General features: G+C 41.3%; 1 protein-coding gene across 2 annotated transcripts in view; it reads right to left on the bottom strand.

Moving 5' to 3' along the window:
- Positions 1–20,608, bottom strand: part of galnt18a (UDP-N-acetyl-alpha-D-galactosamine:polypeptide N-acetylgalactosaminyltransferase 18a) — a 311,892-nt gene that overhangs the window by 41,312 nt on the left and 249,972 nt on the right. For both annotated transcript variants that reach the window (XM_049574447.1, XM_049574448.1), the window contains exon 9: positions 17,100–17,195. In XM_049574447.1, coding sequence (XP_049430404.1) covers positions 17,100–17,195 — 96 coding nt within the window. The remainder of the gene's footprint in view (positions 1–17,099; positions 17,196–20,608) is intronic.

Here is a 20,608-nt window from a genome sequence, read left to right as displayed (position 1 = left end):
TAAATCAATGTCTTCTAAAGTCTCCTTAAAGTAAGTAAAGTCACTGTTGGAGAAAAGTTTTTTAGCCTTCCAAGTGGCAAGGTTGTGTTTCAAAGTTGTTTTACAACTAGGTTTCTCTTCATCAAGGCCTGGCAGTTTTTTTTTAGCCTTTTACAAATCGAATCTGCTACAAGACTGCAGCTTGTTCATTTTTACCTTAATTTACTTACAAGCCCAATATCCTGGTAATTTCCACTGTGTTGACACCCACTCACACACCCACACATTGGCACAACACTGCACACACTCACACATTCTATTACTATACTTGAGAGAATTCTTATCCACTACATTTAATTAGTAGCTGTAATCTTACCGTTTTTCTTTTTCGTTTTCTTCTTCTTCTTTTTTTTTTTACTATTGCCTGAAAAACTTTGTTGGTATAAGTGATGTGGTTCTGGACTGGTTCTTCTCCCATCTGTCAAACTGGTCCTTCTCTACCTGTATTTTGCTTGGAGATGTCTCTCATGCACCTCCCTTTTGTGGGGTCCCCTAGGGGTCTATCCTTGGTCCCCTCTTATTTACCATGTACATTCTACTCTGGCAAATTATGCATTAACACAGTATATATTTTCATTTCTAAACAGAAGAGCCTGGCACCAACAATGTTCCTTGTCTTATGTCCTGCTTAAGTGAAGTCAAGAAGTGGATGTTTAAAAAATTTCTTAATCAAAAATACTTACAATACCTCCTCTGGTCCCAAGTACTACTACCATTAACAATATCTAGTAATAAGTAATGCATCCAAAATTTGTACATATCCCACATATTTTGAAAGGCTGTGATATTGTGACCAATACGCTGATGGTAAACAAGGAGGCAGTCCTAAACAGTCTTGTAAGGAAGCTTGGAAGGTTGGGGTGGAGGATGGGTCAAAAAAACCTGACTACCCCCCCCGGGTTTTTCACCGGAGATGCTTGTTTGGAATGGATTAATGGATGGACATCTGATAGGGCCAGTATAACATGTGGTGTCTCACAGGGATCAATTTTAGGACCTCTCCTATTTCTTATTTATGTAAGTAACCTGGCTGCAGCATCATCCTCTATGTTCTCAGTACATATTGCAGATGATACCAATTTATTTTCCTCACATGCTAATTTGCCTGTACTTTTGAAAAAAAGCTAACTCTGATTTAGAAAGAAATTCCAAATAGTTCCAATTAAACAACTGATCACTTAAAGAAGTATTTCACTGCTGGAAAGATGACCTTTTAATAAAACTAGAATGTCAATGCAGTAGAAAGATGCAAATACTTTTAAAATTGGTGCTATGTGACCACAAAACAGAAAAAAAGGAAGCCTTTGCTCAAAAGGAAGAAAGCTCCAACGTCCAGAATGTACTGCACCACACCAGACTAATAAACGGTCCCGCTGGTGGGTGATGTTATGTCAACACATCCAATTGAAACAAATGTTGCTGGCTGACAAGAAACAATCTCACATTGCATTTAAACAGGAAGCTAAAGAAAGCTAGTTTCTGAAAGCATTTGAGTTGAGAAACAGGCAACACGGCAAAAGAATCTTGCTTTATATTTAATCAGCGCTGTTTTACCATTCATTCACAGTTTTTTCAGCCTCAGTTTTCACTTTGTAGCACACAGTATGACGCCTCCTTCCAATTCACAAACTCTCTCTATTACAGCTGACCACAGTACTAAAATTAGTTTCTAAAAACAGTGTAGGCAATAGACAATGCAGTAACATAATCTTGATATATATTCAATCAGCACTGCCTAGTTTTACAGTTTGATCAGATTTTGTTCTCAGTTTAAGAGAGAGGGGTGGCTTTGTCTCTTGATCTGCTTTTATACTTTTTGTGTTTGTAGTGGCAGCATAAAATTCAACACAAAAACGCTGGATTACAGCCTGTACTTCAAGCAAATGCCCAACAGCCAGCGAAACTCTGCTGGATGACAGATGAAAGTGCATCATGTAATATCAGATTTGATCACATTCACAACAAAAACAAAAAATGTTGTTCTTTGCCCCTTCATTGAAAATAACTGAATTACTCCGGTCTCATCCTCAAGTTTTCTTAGAGTCCTGATTGATGAAACTCTTTTGGAAAATTAAATGTTTGGCTGTCAGAAATGTTTATTAACTCTTTGTTATAACTTAAAGCAACACAATGGAGTTTTTGAGCCCTCAAAATATATATCCAAGATCCTTGTGATGGTACATCAACTCACAATAGGTTGGATGACACCCTCTACTTAGGAGACTCACTGTCTGCAGGTCGGCTGCCTCAGGTACATTTTAAGATAAAGTGTTAGCCTATATACAGACAGCTTTCATTTTAGTTTGTTTTTAACAGTTTGCTGTTCGCACCACTAGCACGATGTGCTTGTGTCGACCACGATCGTAAAATCATAATAGTGGTGAATGAGAGACTGCGGACAGAGCAGATTGAAATATGGCTTTCTACATGCTGATCACATGTAATGATAAAGTATTGGCTTGGCTGGCAGAAGTTTTATTGCACTTAGTTACGTAACAAGTAATCCTGAAGTTATATTCCCTTCATTTGTACCGCGGCCTCTTTGCTGTTGTCTGACTTCACTCTGTTGAGTTTGTGTATATGTGCGTGCGCGCGTGCTGTGAGGAGGAGGTCAGCCCTGACATACAGAGAGCAACTCATTTCTGAGTTTTGAAAATGAATAAATAAGTAAAGCAATTGGCCTAATCATGTATGTACAAAATGCTATAAGGCTACTTTACCTGTTCTGAAGACATGATGATCACGCGGTACACGGCCAGCTTCAGGAACTTCAGCGGTATCACTGGCTTGTCAACAAATGCACGCGCAAAAAGATTTTTGCGACAGTTGTAACAATACCAGTTTTCCTCTGTAAGGGGACCCCATGAGGTAAAAAGCACAATCCTCCATTGTGTTGCTTTAATTAATCCTTATGTCATTTACTGCATTTGGGGAGCTACTTATTCCTTTGACTTTCCAAAGCCTTATAGTCTACAAAAAAGTTTTTGTAGAAGTGCCACATTAAGCAGCAGGGTAGAACACTCAGCCCCTCTCTTTAATCATCTAAATCTTCTATCAGTTTTTAACATAAATAAATATCATACACTTACTTTCATTTGTAGAATTTTACACGAGTCAGCTATGCTTCGCACATCTTCAGCTGAACTCCAGCAGAACAATATGAGAGAGGTCTGGAGTGGAATGAGGACCATCACTGGCTTCAGGACCAACAACCACAGAGGAGTTGAAGGCAGCGTGGACAGGGCCAATGAACTGAATCTGTTTTTTTAACAGATTTGACACTGCTGGCCTAGCAATACCAGGGCCCCGCAGGGGACTGTCCTCTCTCCCTTCCTCTTCACCCTCTACACCATGGACTTCAGCTATTGCACTGAGACCTGCCATCTTCAGAAGTTTTCTGATGACTCTGCTATAGTTGGATGTATCACCAAGGGTGATGAGGATGAGTACAGGGCTGTTGTGGATAACTTTGTCACATGGTGTGAGCAGAACCATCTGCAGCTCAACGTGGCAAAGACAAAGGAACTGGTTGTGGATCTGAGGAGGACCAAGACACCGGTGACCCCTGTTTCCATCCAGGGGGTCAGTGTGGACATTGTGGAGGACTAAGTACCTTGGGGTACACAGTGACAATAAATTGGACTGGACTAAGAACAGTGACGCTCTCTACAGGAAGGGCCAGAGCCGTCTCTATTTTCTGAGGCGAATGAAGCTGCGTTCCAGGCAAGTTTCTGAGCCTGTAAGTCACCACTTCAAGTCACGACTCACGACTTCATAGCATTCCAGACAAGTCACGGCAAACTCTCAAAGCAACATGGCGGACCGTGCGGGGTTTATGTTTGTTTACGATCACTTCTATCACTGAAGGTGTCGGTTCCTTGCCCATTTGAGCGAAACGGAGGAGGAGAAACGGCGCATAAGGTCACAGATGCTATCATGCCTTTTATTTTACATTATCTGTGTGTTTGGAAATGTATTTTGTATTGATATATTCTTGCACTGGAAACTAGCTGTTAGAGCGGCTGCCAATAATGCGTTAACTTTATAACTTTAGGGTTATTTTTTGTCTTTCTCACCGTGTATCACCTACATCAACACCGCATCCATGGAGCTGCCATTGTTGTTTAGAGGAGTACGGTCATTGGTTTAGAGGGCTGTGTGATGTCAGAAAGCGTAACTTGGAGTACATTGATCTGGTACAAGTTCATGGGTGGGTTAAGTTACGGGTTTGACTGCCGTTCCAGTGCACTTTCACGGGTAGAAAGCTGTAAAAACATGAGTTACGGGTTGCCTGGAATGCGCCATGAGGTCCTTCAACATCTGCCGCACTATGCTCAGGATTTTCTATGAGTCTGTGGTGGCCAGTGCTATCCTCTATGCTGCTGTGTGCTGGGGCAGCAGGCTGAGGGTGGCGGAAACCAACAGACTCAACAAATTGATCTGTAAGGCCAGTGACGTCGTGGGAACGGAGTGTGACTCTCTGATGGTGGTGTCAGAGAAGAGGATGCTGTCTAAGCTACGAACTATCTTGGACTACTATGTGCTGGTCAGGCACAAGAGTACTTTCAGTGGGAGACTCATTCCACCAAGATGTATCACTGAGCGCCACAGGATGCCTGTGGCCATCAAACTGTACAACTCCTCCCTCTGAGTGGCCCTGAGACTATTTCACCCACTGTCAACATGTGCAATAATTTAACTTGTGCAATAACCCCATTTCACCTTGACTGTATATATTCTATGTACTATCTATTTAGGTTAGTATATATATATATATATATATATTTGTAAATACTCTTGTTAAATTTCTTATATTTTCACTTATCTTTCCACTCTTTATACCTTATAAAGAGGACTCAATTTCCAAAAATACATTGCAAAAAGTAGTATGCAACCCAAAATGCATTGCACTGATGACAGATGAGAGAGCAGCTTGATTTAAACCTGTTGTACACATTTAATATATGATGATGTTTAAGTTTCTTTTACCAACAGTCGTACCTGAACAAAAGTGGACTGACAACTTATATTTGTCTAGGGCTTAATGTTACTATACAGAGGAAGGCTAACTGTACATTCACACCAAAAGCTGCCAGAGCTGCAAAATAGCTGAATTCGCTCTAGCAGCGCCGCTGGTAAAATATTTGTGCCAGCGAAATCAGCCCAAGTCGCTCATTCATGATTAGTTATTCCCCCCCCCAAAGCTGTAAACCTAGGGAAAACACTGTCAGTGGTTTGGGTTCGAGTGCCTACAGTGCAAGTAGTTAAAGTGGAAGTAAGGAGAGCAAATTAATTGCATTCCCGCTAATAACAAGCGTTCCAGAACACAAAGAAATTGTATAGGTATGTGCACTTGTGCGATTCAACATAGAAGAAGACACTCTTGTACTTTGTGCTGTCAAGCTGCGTGGACGTAGCTGCCGTCGGGGCTGGGTTCACGATATCCTCCGGGGCCGTGAACAGCATGGGGAATATCATCTGCTGGTGCGGGAACTGCGGCTGGATGGGGAGAGGTTCCAGCGCTACTTCAGGCTGAACATATATCAGTTTGACAGCTTGCTGCTTGTTTTGAAGTAGGAATGAATGTGTGGTAGGAACTAAAAGTTTCTGAGGATGTTCTCTGGGTTCCACTAGATTCCGATTGGTTGCCTGTCATTTGCAGCTCAAATGCGTCATAGCTAATTTGCATAAAGTTAACCAGTCTTTAACATTCATTTGCAGCTTAATTTGCCAAACTGCCGCCACTCATCGCTTTTGCAGCTCAAAACGCCTCTAGTCGCCACATGTCCACTGAAAATGAATTAGACCTGTCGCATTTGCAGCTCTGGCAGCTTTTGGTGTGAACGTACAGTAGCGATAGCTAACGTTAGTGAGCTAGGTTGCTTTTGGTTGCTACCAGCCATCATTAGTTCCATGATGGCTTAATGCATAATCTAACACATTAAATTCACATGTTACTGCATGACTAACTGGTGAGGCAAACTTCAACCTGCACATTCTCACTCTGATCTTGAGCCCCCTTTTTAAACGCAAAGGTGAAGTTTCGTTTTTCATCTTTTCTTGCTGTGTTTGCCGTGCTCTCCTTCATGCAGTTTCTTGTTAAGGAATATTGATTCAGGGTGTTTCACTGGCCATTTCTAGGCATCTATGGGTGGGGCAAGACACAAAACTCATGATTTATAGAGGGAAACCAGCGTGGGACATGCGTGTGCACTGTGTTATCAATCAGGATATTTTTGTGTGTAAACACTGTCTGTGCTTTGTTCATATGTCACCTTTAGTCACCTTCCTGTGCACAGTTTTATAAATGAGGCCCCTTGTCACATTTCAATGTTTGATCATGGACTTTCTACATCGAGATACGACGTGCAAGGTAGCCTGTGTGCGCAAGTTGTTGACATTCTGGGACACAACTTCAGCCTGTTGCATGCATTGTCTGATTTCAAAATACACTTCCATGTTCATAGGAAATTTGACACTACCAGGCTAGTCATGTGTCATGCCAATGTGAAAGGACAGCTATTTTCTCTGGTGTCTGACGCTGGAAGTTGCTGACCAAGCACCGGTTTTTCGACAACTTCTGAGTGAGAACAGGTTGGTTCAGCATATCAAATGACAAACAGAAATTTACTTACATTAGTAGGACAGGTTGTAATCGTGCTGCTTTCTCTGACCCAGACCTCCGCTCTATTTTTGTAAGCTGAAAACCATTTCCCTCTGTGGGAATGGAGCTTTTATTTACTTTATTTCACAGAAAAAAACCCAGTAAATTCTGAAGACAATAAAACCTCCTTACGATAGCATTTTAAGTCTTGTGTGTGATTTATCTTGGCTTCACACAAGCAGAGGAAATCTCGACTACTCACTAGGCTAATTTCTACAATTTAAAATGCCATAGGCTTGTGCTAATAACATTAGCATGGTATATTTGTGGGGAAAACGTGTTTAGTATAAGTCAGTTGTTTTTTTGGTGAACCTTGTGCAATGGAACCAAATTTTGTAACATTACCTTTGTTTAATGTGGCTGTTGTTCCTGGCTTCATACGAGTAGAGAAAATCTCCGCTAGCCGCAAAGCTAATTTATACAATTTAAAATGTCATAGGCCTGTGCTAATAACGTATTTTTGGGGGTCAAATGTGTCCAGCAAAGGACAAGTGCTTTGTCTGTGAATCCTGTGAGTAATAATGAAGCCAGTTTGCGTAATTGTTATTTAAATTTTTGCTATTAAGCCATGTGTATGTTAAATGTGTGTTCTGAATCAACTTAACTTTACACCACATCACAGAAACCCCACTGCTGACCAATGTTTTGGAGGTTTAACTGCAGATCTACACAGACACACCACTGCAAGTGTATAAATGCTCAAAACGGGGTAGGCTCTTCATAGAGCTGACACACAAGTTTAAATTTGCCTTAACACTCTCTCCAAAATAGGCCACCATTGGTGTGCTAATCAAAGAGCCCACCTGAACCCAATTTTTAGTGTCAGCCTCTGAATTGTAAGTGATGGAACTGTTTCAGGTGTTTTCAGATGTGCATTCTGGTTGCAGGTGATTCATAATTAAGGGTTGTGGTATTTCAATGGCAGTGTTTAGGAAACAACACACACAGGCGTTAAGTTAATGTGCTTATGGTGTAGCATATTTGATAAACAGGCTACATGATTTAGTGGTGTAAATAATTGGGCACCAAGTACCAGTTTTTGTGTCTTGGCAACTGCAAAAACTGTTACCGCATATCAGTATGCCTTCACCTTAAACTTTACTCCCAATATAACCTCGCAAAGAAGTGAGGACTAGTTAGTGTGTCCTCATTTTGCAAAAGAGTCATACAGGTCCTCACAAAGACAGCAATATAAGGATCACACACACACACACACACACACACACACACACACACACACACACACACACACACACACACATGAATGCTGCCCTGGTAAATAGCCTCAAAGGTCTAATTTTCAGACTTTATTGATCCAGCCACAAACCAATCTTTTTAGCAGGGCTACACCAATATTGAGGCACAGATCAGATTTCTTTGGCCTGCTTAGTTTGCACTGCAATTTCTCATGATTTTGTCAAATAAATGTTGTCACCCACACACCTCTTGCATTGGCTTCAAATGACCAAATATAATGTAAAGATGGGTTTCCTGTTCATAAACAGTCGAGGTTGAGGCAGAGAACATATTGGTATGATGTTATAATGGCTTATTAGAGACATTTTCAGCATTTACAGATAACACGACATCCTGGAGGTACATTTGTGTGGGCTATTTGATTTTCTACAATGTGACGGTGTGGAGTAACACATACAAAAGCACACTGAGGATGATAAGGATAGTTAACAATGGATTTGACCCTGGGGTTTTCATGCTCGTTTCCTACAAATAATTTTGTAATGTTCCTGTGGTTATGCCACTCTCTTCATCTGCTGGCCCTGCGGTGTGTCCCTGGCAGAGCAGGGCTGCTATTGTGACTACTGACCTGTTGCACACTTGGTACGTTCCTACTGCCACTTTAGTTTTTATTTGCGACAGTTTAATTTGCACTACTGTATTTTATTTGCATTATTTATACTACAGGTTTTTTACTGCACTTTTTATGATTACCTCCTGGGCTAGTGCAACCCTAAGGAGCTTTTATCATTTTAGCCTTACCTGATATGAAAAAGTTGTTGTATTTATTTCATCTAGTAGTCCTGATTACACTATTATGTTATTCAAATCTGCGCCTTGCGTACTACCTGGTTGTCTTCTGTGTGTCTTGTTTGTATAATGGTTGTAACGGCTATGTAGCTATGCTGCACTATGTGCCCAAGACAAATTTCCTGTTTGGGACAATAAAGTTTATCTTATCTTAAAAAAAAAACTGTCTTTTAGAGTGGACACACATTATGACTGTTGAGCCAGTCATGAATGTGATTTGGGCCTGGCTACTGATAGGACCATGTTGAACTGGGTTTGCTCCTGTCTGGATCAGTTGGTGTTGGGTGTTGGCAGACAGAAATTATGATGTGTGATATGTAAATAAAGTTGATGTAACAACTCTGATCATAAGTCTTCAGATTCAGTCATTGCTAGTTGTTCTAATTAAGATATATTTTGAACACGCTTGATATTTGCAGACAGACATTGGTGACTAATGACGTCACTTAAATGAAACCCAAGGGAGACATGCCGGTATTGTGTTGAAGTCTGTTCCCCCTTTTAAGTTAGTTTTAAGTTGTATATTGGACAGACTTTCAATCCAGACCCAGCAGTCTCGTTTAGTTTCAGTTTCACCCGATGTTGGCATGAGTTTGATAGTGGTGGTTATTTACTGCCATTTGTAAAGAAGTGCTCAACTGAACATTTGCAAATGAAATCCCTCACTTACACAGATTTCTATCTCTTTCTCTTTCTTTCTCTCTCTCATGCTCTTCTGCATATCCTTCCAGGCTTCCCTCCCTCATCTGAAGTGACTGAAAAGGAAATTGAGGAACGTTATGCATCGTTGACATTCAACAGTTCATCAGGTATTCAAAGCCATCACCATCCATCCCATTGGACATGGACATGTGCACGCAAGCACACACACACCCACACCCACACACACCCACTGAAATGGATTGGTTCTATTCAGAAGGAAGAGAACCCAGAAGTAATCTAAAGGATTGGGTGAATCAGAATAAAAGGATTTGAAAGGGGAATAAGGACTGGAGGGAATAACATTACAAAAGATACTCCACAGGAATAAAGAATGAAAAGCGATAAAGGCATGATAGAAGACCAGAGGAATATTTCAGCCTTTGATGTTGGCTATGAAACAGTTCCTGCTGCTTTTTGCTCTGCATCCTGGGGCTGCTTATCTCTGAAGTCTCACAACTTTTAAACATGGCATCTTTTTGGCATTCACCAGTGATTTCAAGATCAATGAAGCAGCTTTGGTGGTAAAACCAAGTTTGAAATTGTTTTACCATGTGTCAGTTTTGAGCAGGGTTAGTCACAGAGACCTGAAAATTCATTTGACTAATGCCAAGAGATCATTGATGCACAAATGACTGTGAGAGTGAAGCAATACAGGATAGATAATAACTTCCATTTCATTCCATGTGCAGCGTGATGTATGTATATGCACCTATGATTTTAAAAGCCCAAATATCTTCGTCTATAAAGTGATTAGTTCCCCTTGCTGATCCGGCACTGTGCAGTAATATTCTGGTACTATCTTGACTTTGCCTCATAAAAGCCCCAAAATACCCCTGTTATCTGGAGACATGTTACAGCGCAGTGGGTAAATTGTCATCCTAGAAGTCATTTTTCTTTTAAGATGAAATTCCTCCTAAACACGAGTAAACAAATTATGTGTTCATTTGCTCTGCCTTTAATATCTCAAAATAACTCAGCTGCTGCTAAATATCTGTTCACTTACACTAACTGGAGAGGCACATGTTTGGCTTTGAACTAGCTTGGGTCTTAAAATATGAGTTTTAAAGGTCCAATGTGTAGAATTTAGGGGCATGCGTTGGCTGTAATGGAATATAATGTAATGAGTATGTTTTCTTTAGTGTATAATCACCTGAAAATAAGAATCATTGTGCTTTTGTTACCTTAGAATGAGCCATTTATATCTACATAGGAACTGGGTCCTTGTTTGTGGACATCATCATGTTGCACTGTAAAGGCCCAAACAGACTCCGGCGGACTTCGCGGAGTCCCGGACTAAAAGCTCAGATTTTACGACTGCGCAGACTCCGCTCCGTGCACCAGTGTCACACAAAAGACTGCTCGGCACATATTTTTCACATCACGGGGATTTTTCACGGCCATTTTTACAGGAAACTACAACGTGGAAGAGCGCTCGACTATGGAAGCCCGAATGACTGTGGACATTCCTCGCGGAGTCCGTTCCGCTTATAGTATGCCCAAGTCTGTTTGGGCCTTAATGTTTCTACAGTAGCCCAGAACGGACAAACCAAATGCTGGCTCTAGACAAGGCCATTTGCACATTTGCGTCGGCAATGGTGCTTAGCAGCCCCTCCTTAATGAGAGTGTAGGAGAACACTGTTTTTTAAAACATGAAACTGGGTATTTACCCATTTAAATCACTGAGTCCATTTGTTTTGGAGAGGAAGAGACATCTGCTTGTAATTCGGCTCCAGGTAAAAACCTCCTGAATGTCTGGATCTTAAGTTATCAGATTAAAAAGGTGAGCACACATCAGCAGGTGCTGGGCTGTTCAACCCTTTGCGATGCACTGAACAACATAGGAGAAACACTGATTTGTAATGTGAAACTACTTTGTTCAGTGTTTTTACCAATTTTAATTACCTGTTCCGTTTGTTTTGGAAAGGAAGAGACGTCTGCGGATATTTCTACTCACAGTTAAAACCTCCTGAACAATGAACAATGGAGGAATTCCACCATGGAGAAATTTTAGCTGGTTGCAATCTGCAATCCTCACCGCTATATGCCACCAAATCTCCTTAAATCTTACACACTGTTCTATGAGGACAAAGGACCCAGATTTCAATGAATAAGCACCATATAGGCCAGATGAATAAACTGCAAATAGAGTTGCATCATTCTTCATCCCAGAAGGCAGGAATAAAATGGGCCCTCAGGCCTCACTGTGGGCAGTGCCCACAATCTGCTCTGCCACATACTGAATACATTTACCTGCAATCTGTCTGTCCTATCCACATTTTCACAAGTGTGAAAACTTTCACAAAGTGTCTCAAGCTTTACGCCCAGTTTAAGCAAAACAGCAGCACACTCAGAATGAAACTTCTTATTGTGAATAGAATAAGTTTAAGACCCTTCACTGTGGCCTTGCCTATGTCAATTTCGTGTTTAAATAAATAAATTAAGACAGTGAGGGAGATAATAATGTACTAATACAACTCAATTTCTTTATCAGCACCTGCTGATTGTGCTGTCTCCAGGAGAGAGGAAATATGGAAGGCAAAAAGACAGGAGAGACAGAGAGAAACGCCAGCACAGCTTTTTCAGCAGCTGATGCTGGATTGCTGAGTATGACCCAGATAGAGTTGGATGTTTCTGCCGTCAAGGCGCCGGTCAAAGCTATTAACTTTACCGACAATGGAGGCGAGGCTTGGAGTGTCCTTAGAAAGCTCTTGTAAATGCGGGGCTGGGAATGGAGTGCAATCTAGCTGTAATCATGCAAGCTTCTTAATGGCAGCCGGGATATAATGCAGACAGTCAAACATGAATTCTTAATTTTGTCAAGCTACAGAGCATTTCAAAGTGGTGAAAAGTGGAAATACATAGTCACACTCCCTTGGTGTCTAAAGTGGTTTTCAGTGCCTCCATTAAAGGGGCAATAAGTGCAGCCTCCACTGCCCCTTAGACTTAAATGGCTTTAAAGCTGCAGAAGGCGGATAGAGTTGTTGATTGGCCTCAGTGACTCCAGGGTTACTTTCTCTGATATTTCAGCTGTGAAGGCTGAAGAGTTTAGCTCCACAAGAAAAACAGCACATGACAAAGCAGCATTATTATAGCATAGTGATATATTACCAGCTAGCATTTCCTTCTAGATCTCTGCTCTAATTAGCCAGCGTACTCATTATGGAAATGTGACTTTTTCTTTTATGTAAATTACAGGCCCCCATAGCTCAACATTACTGATGCCAATATATGCAGAGAGTCACCATAATTTCTCAAAACTATTTCACTTTATTAACTAACCATAAACAGTGCAATTTCCTCTTGACTTGGGAATGTTTTAAGCTTTACAAACCAATATTCTTACATAAAATAAAGGTCTGAATGACTATTCATAATCCAAGTCTTTGGGTCGGAGCTGTCCGAGGTTCAGTCCCAGCACATAGGCTCTACCTGGGCAGCCTGCCCAGGTAGATCAAATCCAAATTTCAATTTTCACAGCTGGCTGATGGCCAGCAGCAGCAATGGGTCTTAGGGCTCGTTTATGCTCGACGTTAGATACAGACGGAGCCTTCTTCTGACCATAATCTGCATTCCTGTCATCCGCATTTGTGCACGTTTCTGAGAGCTTACAGATACAGATGAAACGGAGTAGCACCACCGGAGATCATGGGGACAGTATAGCGTAGTTCAAGCAAGATATGACCGTAGGAGACAATGAAGACATTTAAATAATGGCAGAATGGAACAATCGGTATCGTAATATACTGTGAGAATAGTGAAAAGAATTCTCCGTCCACTTATTGGGTTGTATATAATGGCTGCACAGACCGCTAGCATCTACAACACTGCCTCCATTTAAAGGTGCATTAATATGACCTCCTCCGCTGTCACTTTGTTTGTTGTTGTGTGAAACTTTTTACTCTGCCCTCTAGTGCCATCTATTAGCTGCCATTAATGCCATCATAAAGGATGCGTGCAAGTATGACAGCAGAGACCTTTACAATGTTTGAAATGGACGGATCTACTTTCATTTGTAAAGGGAGCACAAATGAGCCTTAACCTGTGTAACTGCAATAATACAAAGTTTGCTGGCAGGGGAGTCGGGACGATCTGGATCAGACCCCCAGAGGCTGAATTCGAGTTGCTACAGCTCCACTCTGTGAGCTGCCTCCTGCTCTCCTCAAGGCCAAAATATACTGCCACCAAATGGCGTGCATTAACACAGCTGCCCCCAAATGGCGTGCATTAACACAGCTGCCCCAGATATTTTCTGACAACCCTCACACCGCGGTGGCTGAATTCACAAGGAGGGGCAAACAATTCTGAATTTGTTGTAATCAGTGATTCACCAAGTTTATACGTTTCCCCTAATTCAACAACTTACAAAACTCAGTAATTCTTTAAGATAGTCTGGTATTTTCTCCTCAGGTGACAAAGGAGTATATTGAGGCTCAACTTATCTTTAGATTGTGGCCCAACCTCATCAAAACAACAGCACAGTAATGATAAGCCTAGAGAGAACCACTCATATGGATAGATTTGCTCTTAAGTGACACTAATCATCAGATGGTCCTGCCTGTGGTGCAGACTCTAACTGATCTTGTTCTTAATAAAAGATTTTTGAATGCAATTGTTTCCTGCCTTCTACTTCCACAGTTCCTTCTAATGAACTTACATTTACAACATTTTGACAAAGGAAGAAGAGCCAGGATCAGAGGGAGATACATTTGATTTCTAACCCATGTTCTTTTATACCAGCTGATAATGTTTATGTGGTTCCTTGTATACATTTAAAAAACAGAAATGATTTTACATCATAGCCTACCATTAATGTCAGGCCTATTGGCCGAATCTTCACTTGCAGGTTTATGCAAGACACTGTCCAGAGGAATACCCTCTGTTGCTCTGAAAGTGCAACATTATCTATTATGACATGTATTCTGCTGTCCGTCTCCATGGTGGAGACTTCCCCTTGAACCCCTCATGTTGCAGGCATCGATCGCCTTGCTGTGGTGAAATGTTTTTTTAAGTCATTTTCATATTGAACCGTTCCTTCTTTATTTCAGTGACAGGTGACTTAGCAATAACAGCACTCATTATTTTTCCCCATTCCTTGGCTTTAGCAGCTCCCCTAACTCCACAGCTAACATGGGCCTTGTTTTTGTCAAGTATTCTCACATTTTACTTATTTATGTCTTGCTGAGATCTGGTAACATGGTGACATCAACCTAAAGTAACCCGATATGGCAGGAAGAATGAGTGGTCTGATGATGACAAAAATTATAAACAAGCTGTATGTATGTATGTACAAATGGACAGACCGGCAGATGGAAAACCCCAAAAGCATAATGCCTCCTGCTACTGCTATCACCAGCTCGGGGTATAAAAAGCATATAAATATAGCTTGTTCATCAAAAGTACTTGCCGAGGGAGTATCCCCCAGACCCTTTTACAGAGGTTCAGGCTAAACCCTCAATGTCCCCAAATCCTAGAAATGCAGTCCCTCACCATACTCCAGTTTAAACAGAGTGTAAAACTATACAGTTGCTTGTTTTGATAAACTCAAGGAGAATCTTACTATATAATGAGGAAAACTCTGTCTGTGTGTCTGTTCCACGTTTTTCTTCTCACTGACTTGGTCAATCCATGTGAAATTTGGCACAGTGGTAGAGGGTCATGGGAGGATGTGAATGAAGTAATATTACATCAATGGCCAAAGGGGGCGCTATAGCAACCAACTGAAGTTGCAAACTTTGAATGGGCATATCTCATGCCCCGTATGTCGTAGAGACATGAAACTTTGCACAGAGAAGCCTCTCCTCATGAGGAACAAATTTGCAACAAGAAGCCATAACTTCCAGTTATATAGATTTTCTGCCATTTTGAATTTTTTGAAAAACACTTAAAATCGATCTTTTCCTAGGAAGTTTGACTGATCTGCATGAAACTCTGGGAACATAATCTAGGGACCAATATCTAAAGTTCCCTCTTGGCAAAAGTTGGAAAACTTACTAAAACTGAGCTTCTATAAGGCAATGAATATTGCGGAGGGCGTGGCTCATCACATGAAGGTGTATAACATCTCAAGGGTTTCACCGATCACCACGCAACTTTGTAGGCATATGACCCACACGTAATCTGAGGGGACCCCTCCATTATTGACCCCATCAAACAAAATGGGGGCGCTAGAGAGCCAATTTCTTACTTAGGCCTAACCGCCATGTCGATTTTTACTAAACTTGGTAGATATGTAGAACAGGACGCCTCAAGGTGACTGGAGAAATTTAACTCTAATTGGCAACTGGGTGGCGCTATAACAACAGAAAAATGCTTAAAAATGGCTAAAATGTGACCGATCGCTGTGGCTCCCCCTGTGGCCGAATGTTGTTTTTTTTCTTTTTTCTAAATTTTTGGTATGACTAAGTCATGGTATGGTATGCTGTACATAATCATGGAAACTATCAGCGTGTCATTCTGTCAGTCAGTTACTCTGTCTGTCCCACGGTTTTCTACTCACTGATGTGGTCAATCTATATGAAACTGCACATAGGCATTGAGGATTGGCATAGATAGAGCTTTAGCTTGTCAAAGCATTTTAGCACCTTTATTTAATTGTTTTGGTGTTGATGGCCCACAACGCTGCTCTTATCAACATCGTTTCCAGGGACCAGCAGGCTGTTTTCAGAAAAAAGCTCTTATAAACCAACTGTACCCTACCTGCCCAATACTTAACAACATGCAGAATAAGTTATATTAACAACTAGTGGAGCATTTCACAGCTTAAGTGCCAAATATTTCCCTCAGGCATTTATAGAGACCAAAACAGATCTCAAAGTTGAGTTACTGTCGGACTGTCATTCTGTCATTCATGAGGTAGACACAGACAGAACTCTAAATGAACATAAATGTTGCTGAGTTTCCACTGTATACATAATTTGGCTCATTATTATTCATAAAAAACTTTTCAGTTATAATATATCAATGAAATGTTTCATAACAATGGAAATAGGTTGATTTTAACTTTAATTTAATTTAATTTTATATACTTTATTAATCCCTCTGAGGGGAAATTCAATTTTTTCACTCCGTTGTCATTAACACACAGGTCCGAAATACACACACATGCACAAACAGGACCTATGCATGCACAAAGTGGAGAGATGTCAGAGAGAGGGGGCTGCCTTGGTCAGGCACCCCGAGCAGTTGGGGGGTTCAGTGCCTTGCTCAAGGGCACCCTGGCAGTGCCCAGGAGGTGAACTGGCACCTCTCCAGCCACCAGTCCACGCTCCGCATTTGGTCCAGACGGGGACTTGAACCGGCTCGGTTCCCAACCCAAGTCCCTATGGACTGAGCTGAGCTACTGCTGCCCCTGTTATTTCATGCATAACTGTTTAAAACTAGGACAACAAACTGTATGTATTCTTATACAGCCTTTCTGTTTTGTAGAGAATAAAGAGATATCATTCACCCATCTCTGCTACTGCAACTACTAATGCAACTTTATGCAATGGTTACTCTTTTTTAAATCATTCGTTTAAAATAACAGTGAAGTAGTCCAATTATCTACTGCTGACAACCTCTCCTAAGATCCCTCTGTGCTATTAGATATTTTTTCATGTATTTGAAGAGACTGGATAGAATAGAAAGAATAGAATGAGAGCCCACTGACCTGCGGTGTCATACCATGACAGAGGTACATGATGGGAACATTGTCAGTGTCAGGTCCTTGGTCCAAACACAGGTTGTCTCTCAGACTGTTTTTCAACTGGAAAAAGAAAAGAGATTAAACAAAGTGAGGGGAGGCCGGGTGAAAATGAAAAATTGATATATCCTATATATCTCTAATTATGATGAAACTCTAAACAGATGGGATTTAACAAGCGCACATATGACTTATGACAGTAGAATGCAAAAGAAAACCCCTCTCCCCTACACACATTTAGTCATAAAATTTGCGGCACTATTAAACAAATCACTCTCCTTAACTAACGCAATTTCAGGCTGTCAGTGCTCGACAGCCTGTGATTTCATCACAAAAACATTGGGAAGAAAAAAAAAAAGCAGCTCATCTCCTTTGAAAGGCCTTCATATAAACCACCATGATGTCACCAATTAGTTTGTCTCCTGTTTTTAAGGCCTCAAGTTCATCATTTCAGTGGTCATTTTTTGGAGCCAGAAGTTATTTGGATGAGAGACTGGAGCTGGAGAAATGAGGGGTGGGTCTGAGTCACTGTGGTGACACCTCACAGACAGCCTGTCACTTAAATGACCAAGCCCTTGATTATGCATGATTTTAAGACTTAAAATATTGTAAACAGGTGAGTGATATAAAATTTGACCCCCTGTACAGTTGTCATGATTGTAGAAATTAGCGAGAGAGACCAAAACTGTTTTTTTTTGTACCAGGCTGTAAACATGTTTATTTCTGCTGTAAGGTTGGGCATTTTAACATGAAGGTCTATGGGGACTGACTCGCTCCTGGAGCCAGCCTCAAGTGGACATTTGAGGAGCTGCAGTCTTGGCACTTACATCTGCACACTAGTCTGAGTGGGCGGAAGCTCGCTGCAGAGATCAGCCTCTCATTGGGCGGAACGAGCCACCCGCTGAAGTCCCGCCCTACCACCTCCAGTTGTGTAGCAGTTTTCAACCATTTTCAACACGTCCTTTACTAACTTTTGCAGTGTTTGATCTTGCGGGGATGTAGCCATTTTTCTGCCATGGTTCGCGTCCTGTAGATGATATTTTTGTGGGCGTGTTACACCAAAACCTGTTTCCCCCTGGCAATATTTTTGCAAGCGCACCATTGTTGTGGCACCGTCCAGAACGACTGTGATTGGTTGAAAGAAGTACAAGCAGCCGGGGCGTTTTTTCCTCCAATCTCACATTGAGAGTCAGCCCAGCCAGACCTTTCTTTTCTTGAGAAAGGTCTGGTGAGCGAGACTATCTACAGACTAATAGCAACTACTCTTCAGATTTCTTTGAAGGAATAATTGAATATCTGCGCAAGAATACACATTTGTTTTTTTGTCTGAGAGAGGAATGAAAAGAGCAGTATCAGTCTGATGTCTGTACACTGAGTTGGTAGTTAAAGTAAGAAAGTAATGAGCCACTTACACTGGATGCAGAGTTGAACAGCTATGCTAGATGCTAAAATCATACCTACCATCAATTGTAAAGCGGTGTGAGTTTTCCATCTTTTTGTTTAACCCTTACATAAACAATGTAGAAAAAATAATTTTAGGGTTACTTAAGGGGAATTATTCAGCTCTGAGGCCTTTATACATTGTGGGTGTTCGTTTGGTGAAATTTTATTCACACATCAAGAACTTGATGTGCGAAGCAATGGCATTTCTTTTCAGAACAAGGTTGATTTTTCGGAGCTTTTGCTGTAGGGAATAAAGACATCAACTATTCATGTTAGATGTATTGTGGAACTCTATGACAATGGCGCACCTGTTGCAACCGTTGTAAATTTGCATATGAAATATTCACAAGTGAGTATTTCACATTTTTGTGTCATTTAGTGGTCATGTCCCCATCATGTAAAGGCCTTTAGAGGTGTTTGAAGATCTTTTTGTCTCCCTCGTACAGAGCCAGATCGTTTTTCCAACCGACTTTAGATAAAACCACACCCACTTCTGCATGATGAAAACAGGCTGCCAGATGTCAAGGCCCAATGACTGGCTACTGCTGTGGCATACAGGAAATAGGGTGCTGGCTCAAAGAGGCGTCTTATAACTGGACGCCCTATGAAACGGCATAGCTTCAGCTAGTCCATGGGTTTGAACACTACTTTTTACAAAAAACACTACATAACTCTACTCCCTCTCGTCCCTTCCTTGGAGGCAGAATGTTGGCTTTCAGTGCCCCTCTACCTCCTTTATTCATCTATGTGTCTTGTTTACCTTGTGAGAATCTGGTTTTAGTAATTAACAGTCGTTGGCTGAATTTATGTTGGTACAGCCATTACAGGGAGATTTTTCAACCAGCTCTCTCATCGCAGTGTGGGCAATGTGTGCAGTATGTGCAGATAAATGGTGTTTGTCTTCACCCCTGTTCCATGAGCACCCAATACTCCCACACACAGATGCATGCTGCAATGACACAGAGCTGGTTGAAAATCTGCAAAAGTTTCCCTTTAACTATCCATATCACTATTTTTCCAAGCAACTATTGTAATATTTTGCAGGGATGAACCTTCAGTGGCTGGACTGTCCCCTGACTCCCCACCGGAACAGCAAACTTTCCTGCTTTGCAGTCTCTGAGCAGCAATGAGAGGCGGAGGACTGCCGGGTACATCCCCGGGTGCCCTATCTAACTAGTAGCAGTGTCTTTTAGTGGCACTGGCTAGGAGAAGGCTGGCAGCCAATTACTGGGCCTTGATGTTTGACAGCCTGCTTTCGTCATGTGGAAGTGGGTGTGGTGTCATCTAAAGTGGGTCGGACAAACAATAAATGCCACCAGGCTAGCTCCCCCCCCCCACTTCTAGCTTTTTGCCAAGCTAGGCTGAACACAGTTAGACTCCAGCCCCATAATCACCACAATGACACAAGATTGATATCATTTTCTCATCTCAGCCCCGAAGCATATTTCAGAAATGTCTAAATATTCCTACATATGTTTCAGTTCTAAATGTGATTTTAAAGTTTCAAAACTTCATATATATGTAGAAAGCAACTAAGTTTGCCTTTCTCTCCCCCCCCCCCCCCCGTCTTTCTCTCTGTCTCTGCATTATTAATTATTCCATTATGACTGAGTAGTGCACTACACGGCTCTAGTTGTGTGGCTAAAGTGAAGACAAATGGAACCACTGCAGGCTAATTACTGCCTGCCAGGAGAAAGTCATAACAACACTTTGCACTAACCTTCAGCTGTTTTGGGAGCTGCAGAGTAATATTTCAAAAAGGAAAAGCATCTGTACTTTTTGGATGGCATGTTACTCCTTTAATTTGGCTACATTCCACAGAGAATTAATGGCTAATTGTACAATACCCTATATGTTAATTAACACAGGACAATCAATTTTCTCCAGTTTGTCCTTGTTCCTTCAGACATTACTATAAAGGGTCATGTAAGTATATTCTAAAGGAAATTTCAGGTTTATTTCAACTTTACGATTTTGGTTCTTTTTGTATTGTTAAGTTAAAAAAAACAGCTTGGAGAACCCTTCACCCTAAA

This window comes from Epinephelus fuscoguttatus, linkage group LG4, assembly GCF_011397635.1.
Source record: "Epinephelus fuscoguttatus linkage group LG4, E.fuscoguttatus.final_Chr_v1".
Classification (NCBI taxonomy): domain Eukaryota; kingdom Metazoa; phylum Chordata; class Actinopteri; order Perciformes; family Serranidae; genus Epinephelus; species Epinephelus fuscoguttatus.
Note: the sequence above shows the minus strand (reverse complement) of the source record. Positions and strands in the feature narration are given on the sequence as shown.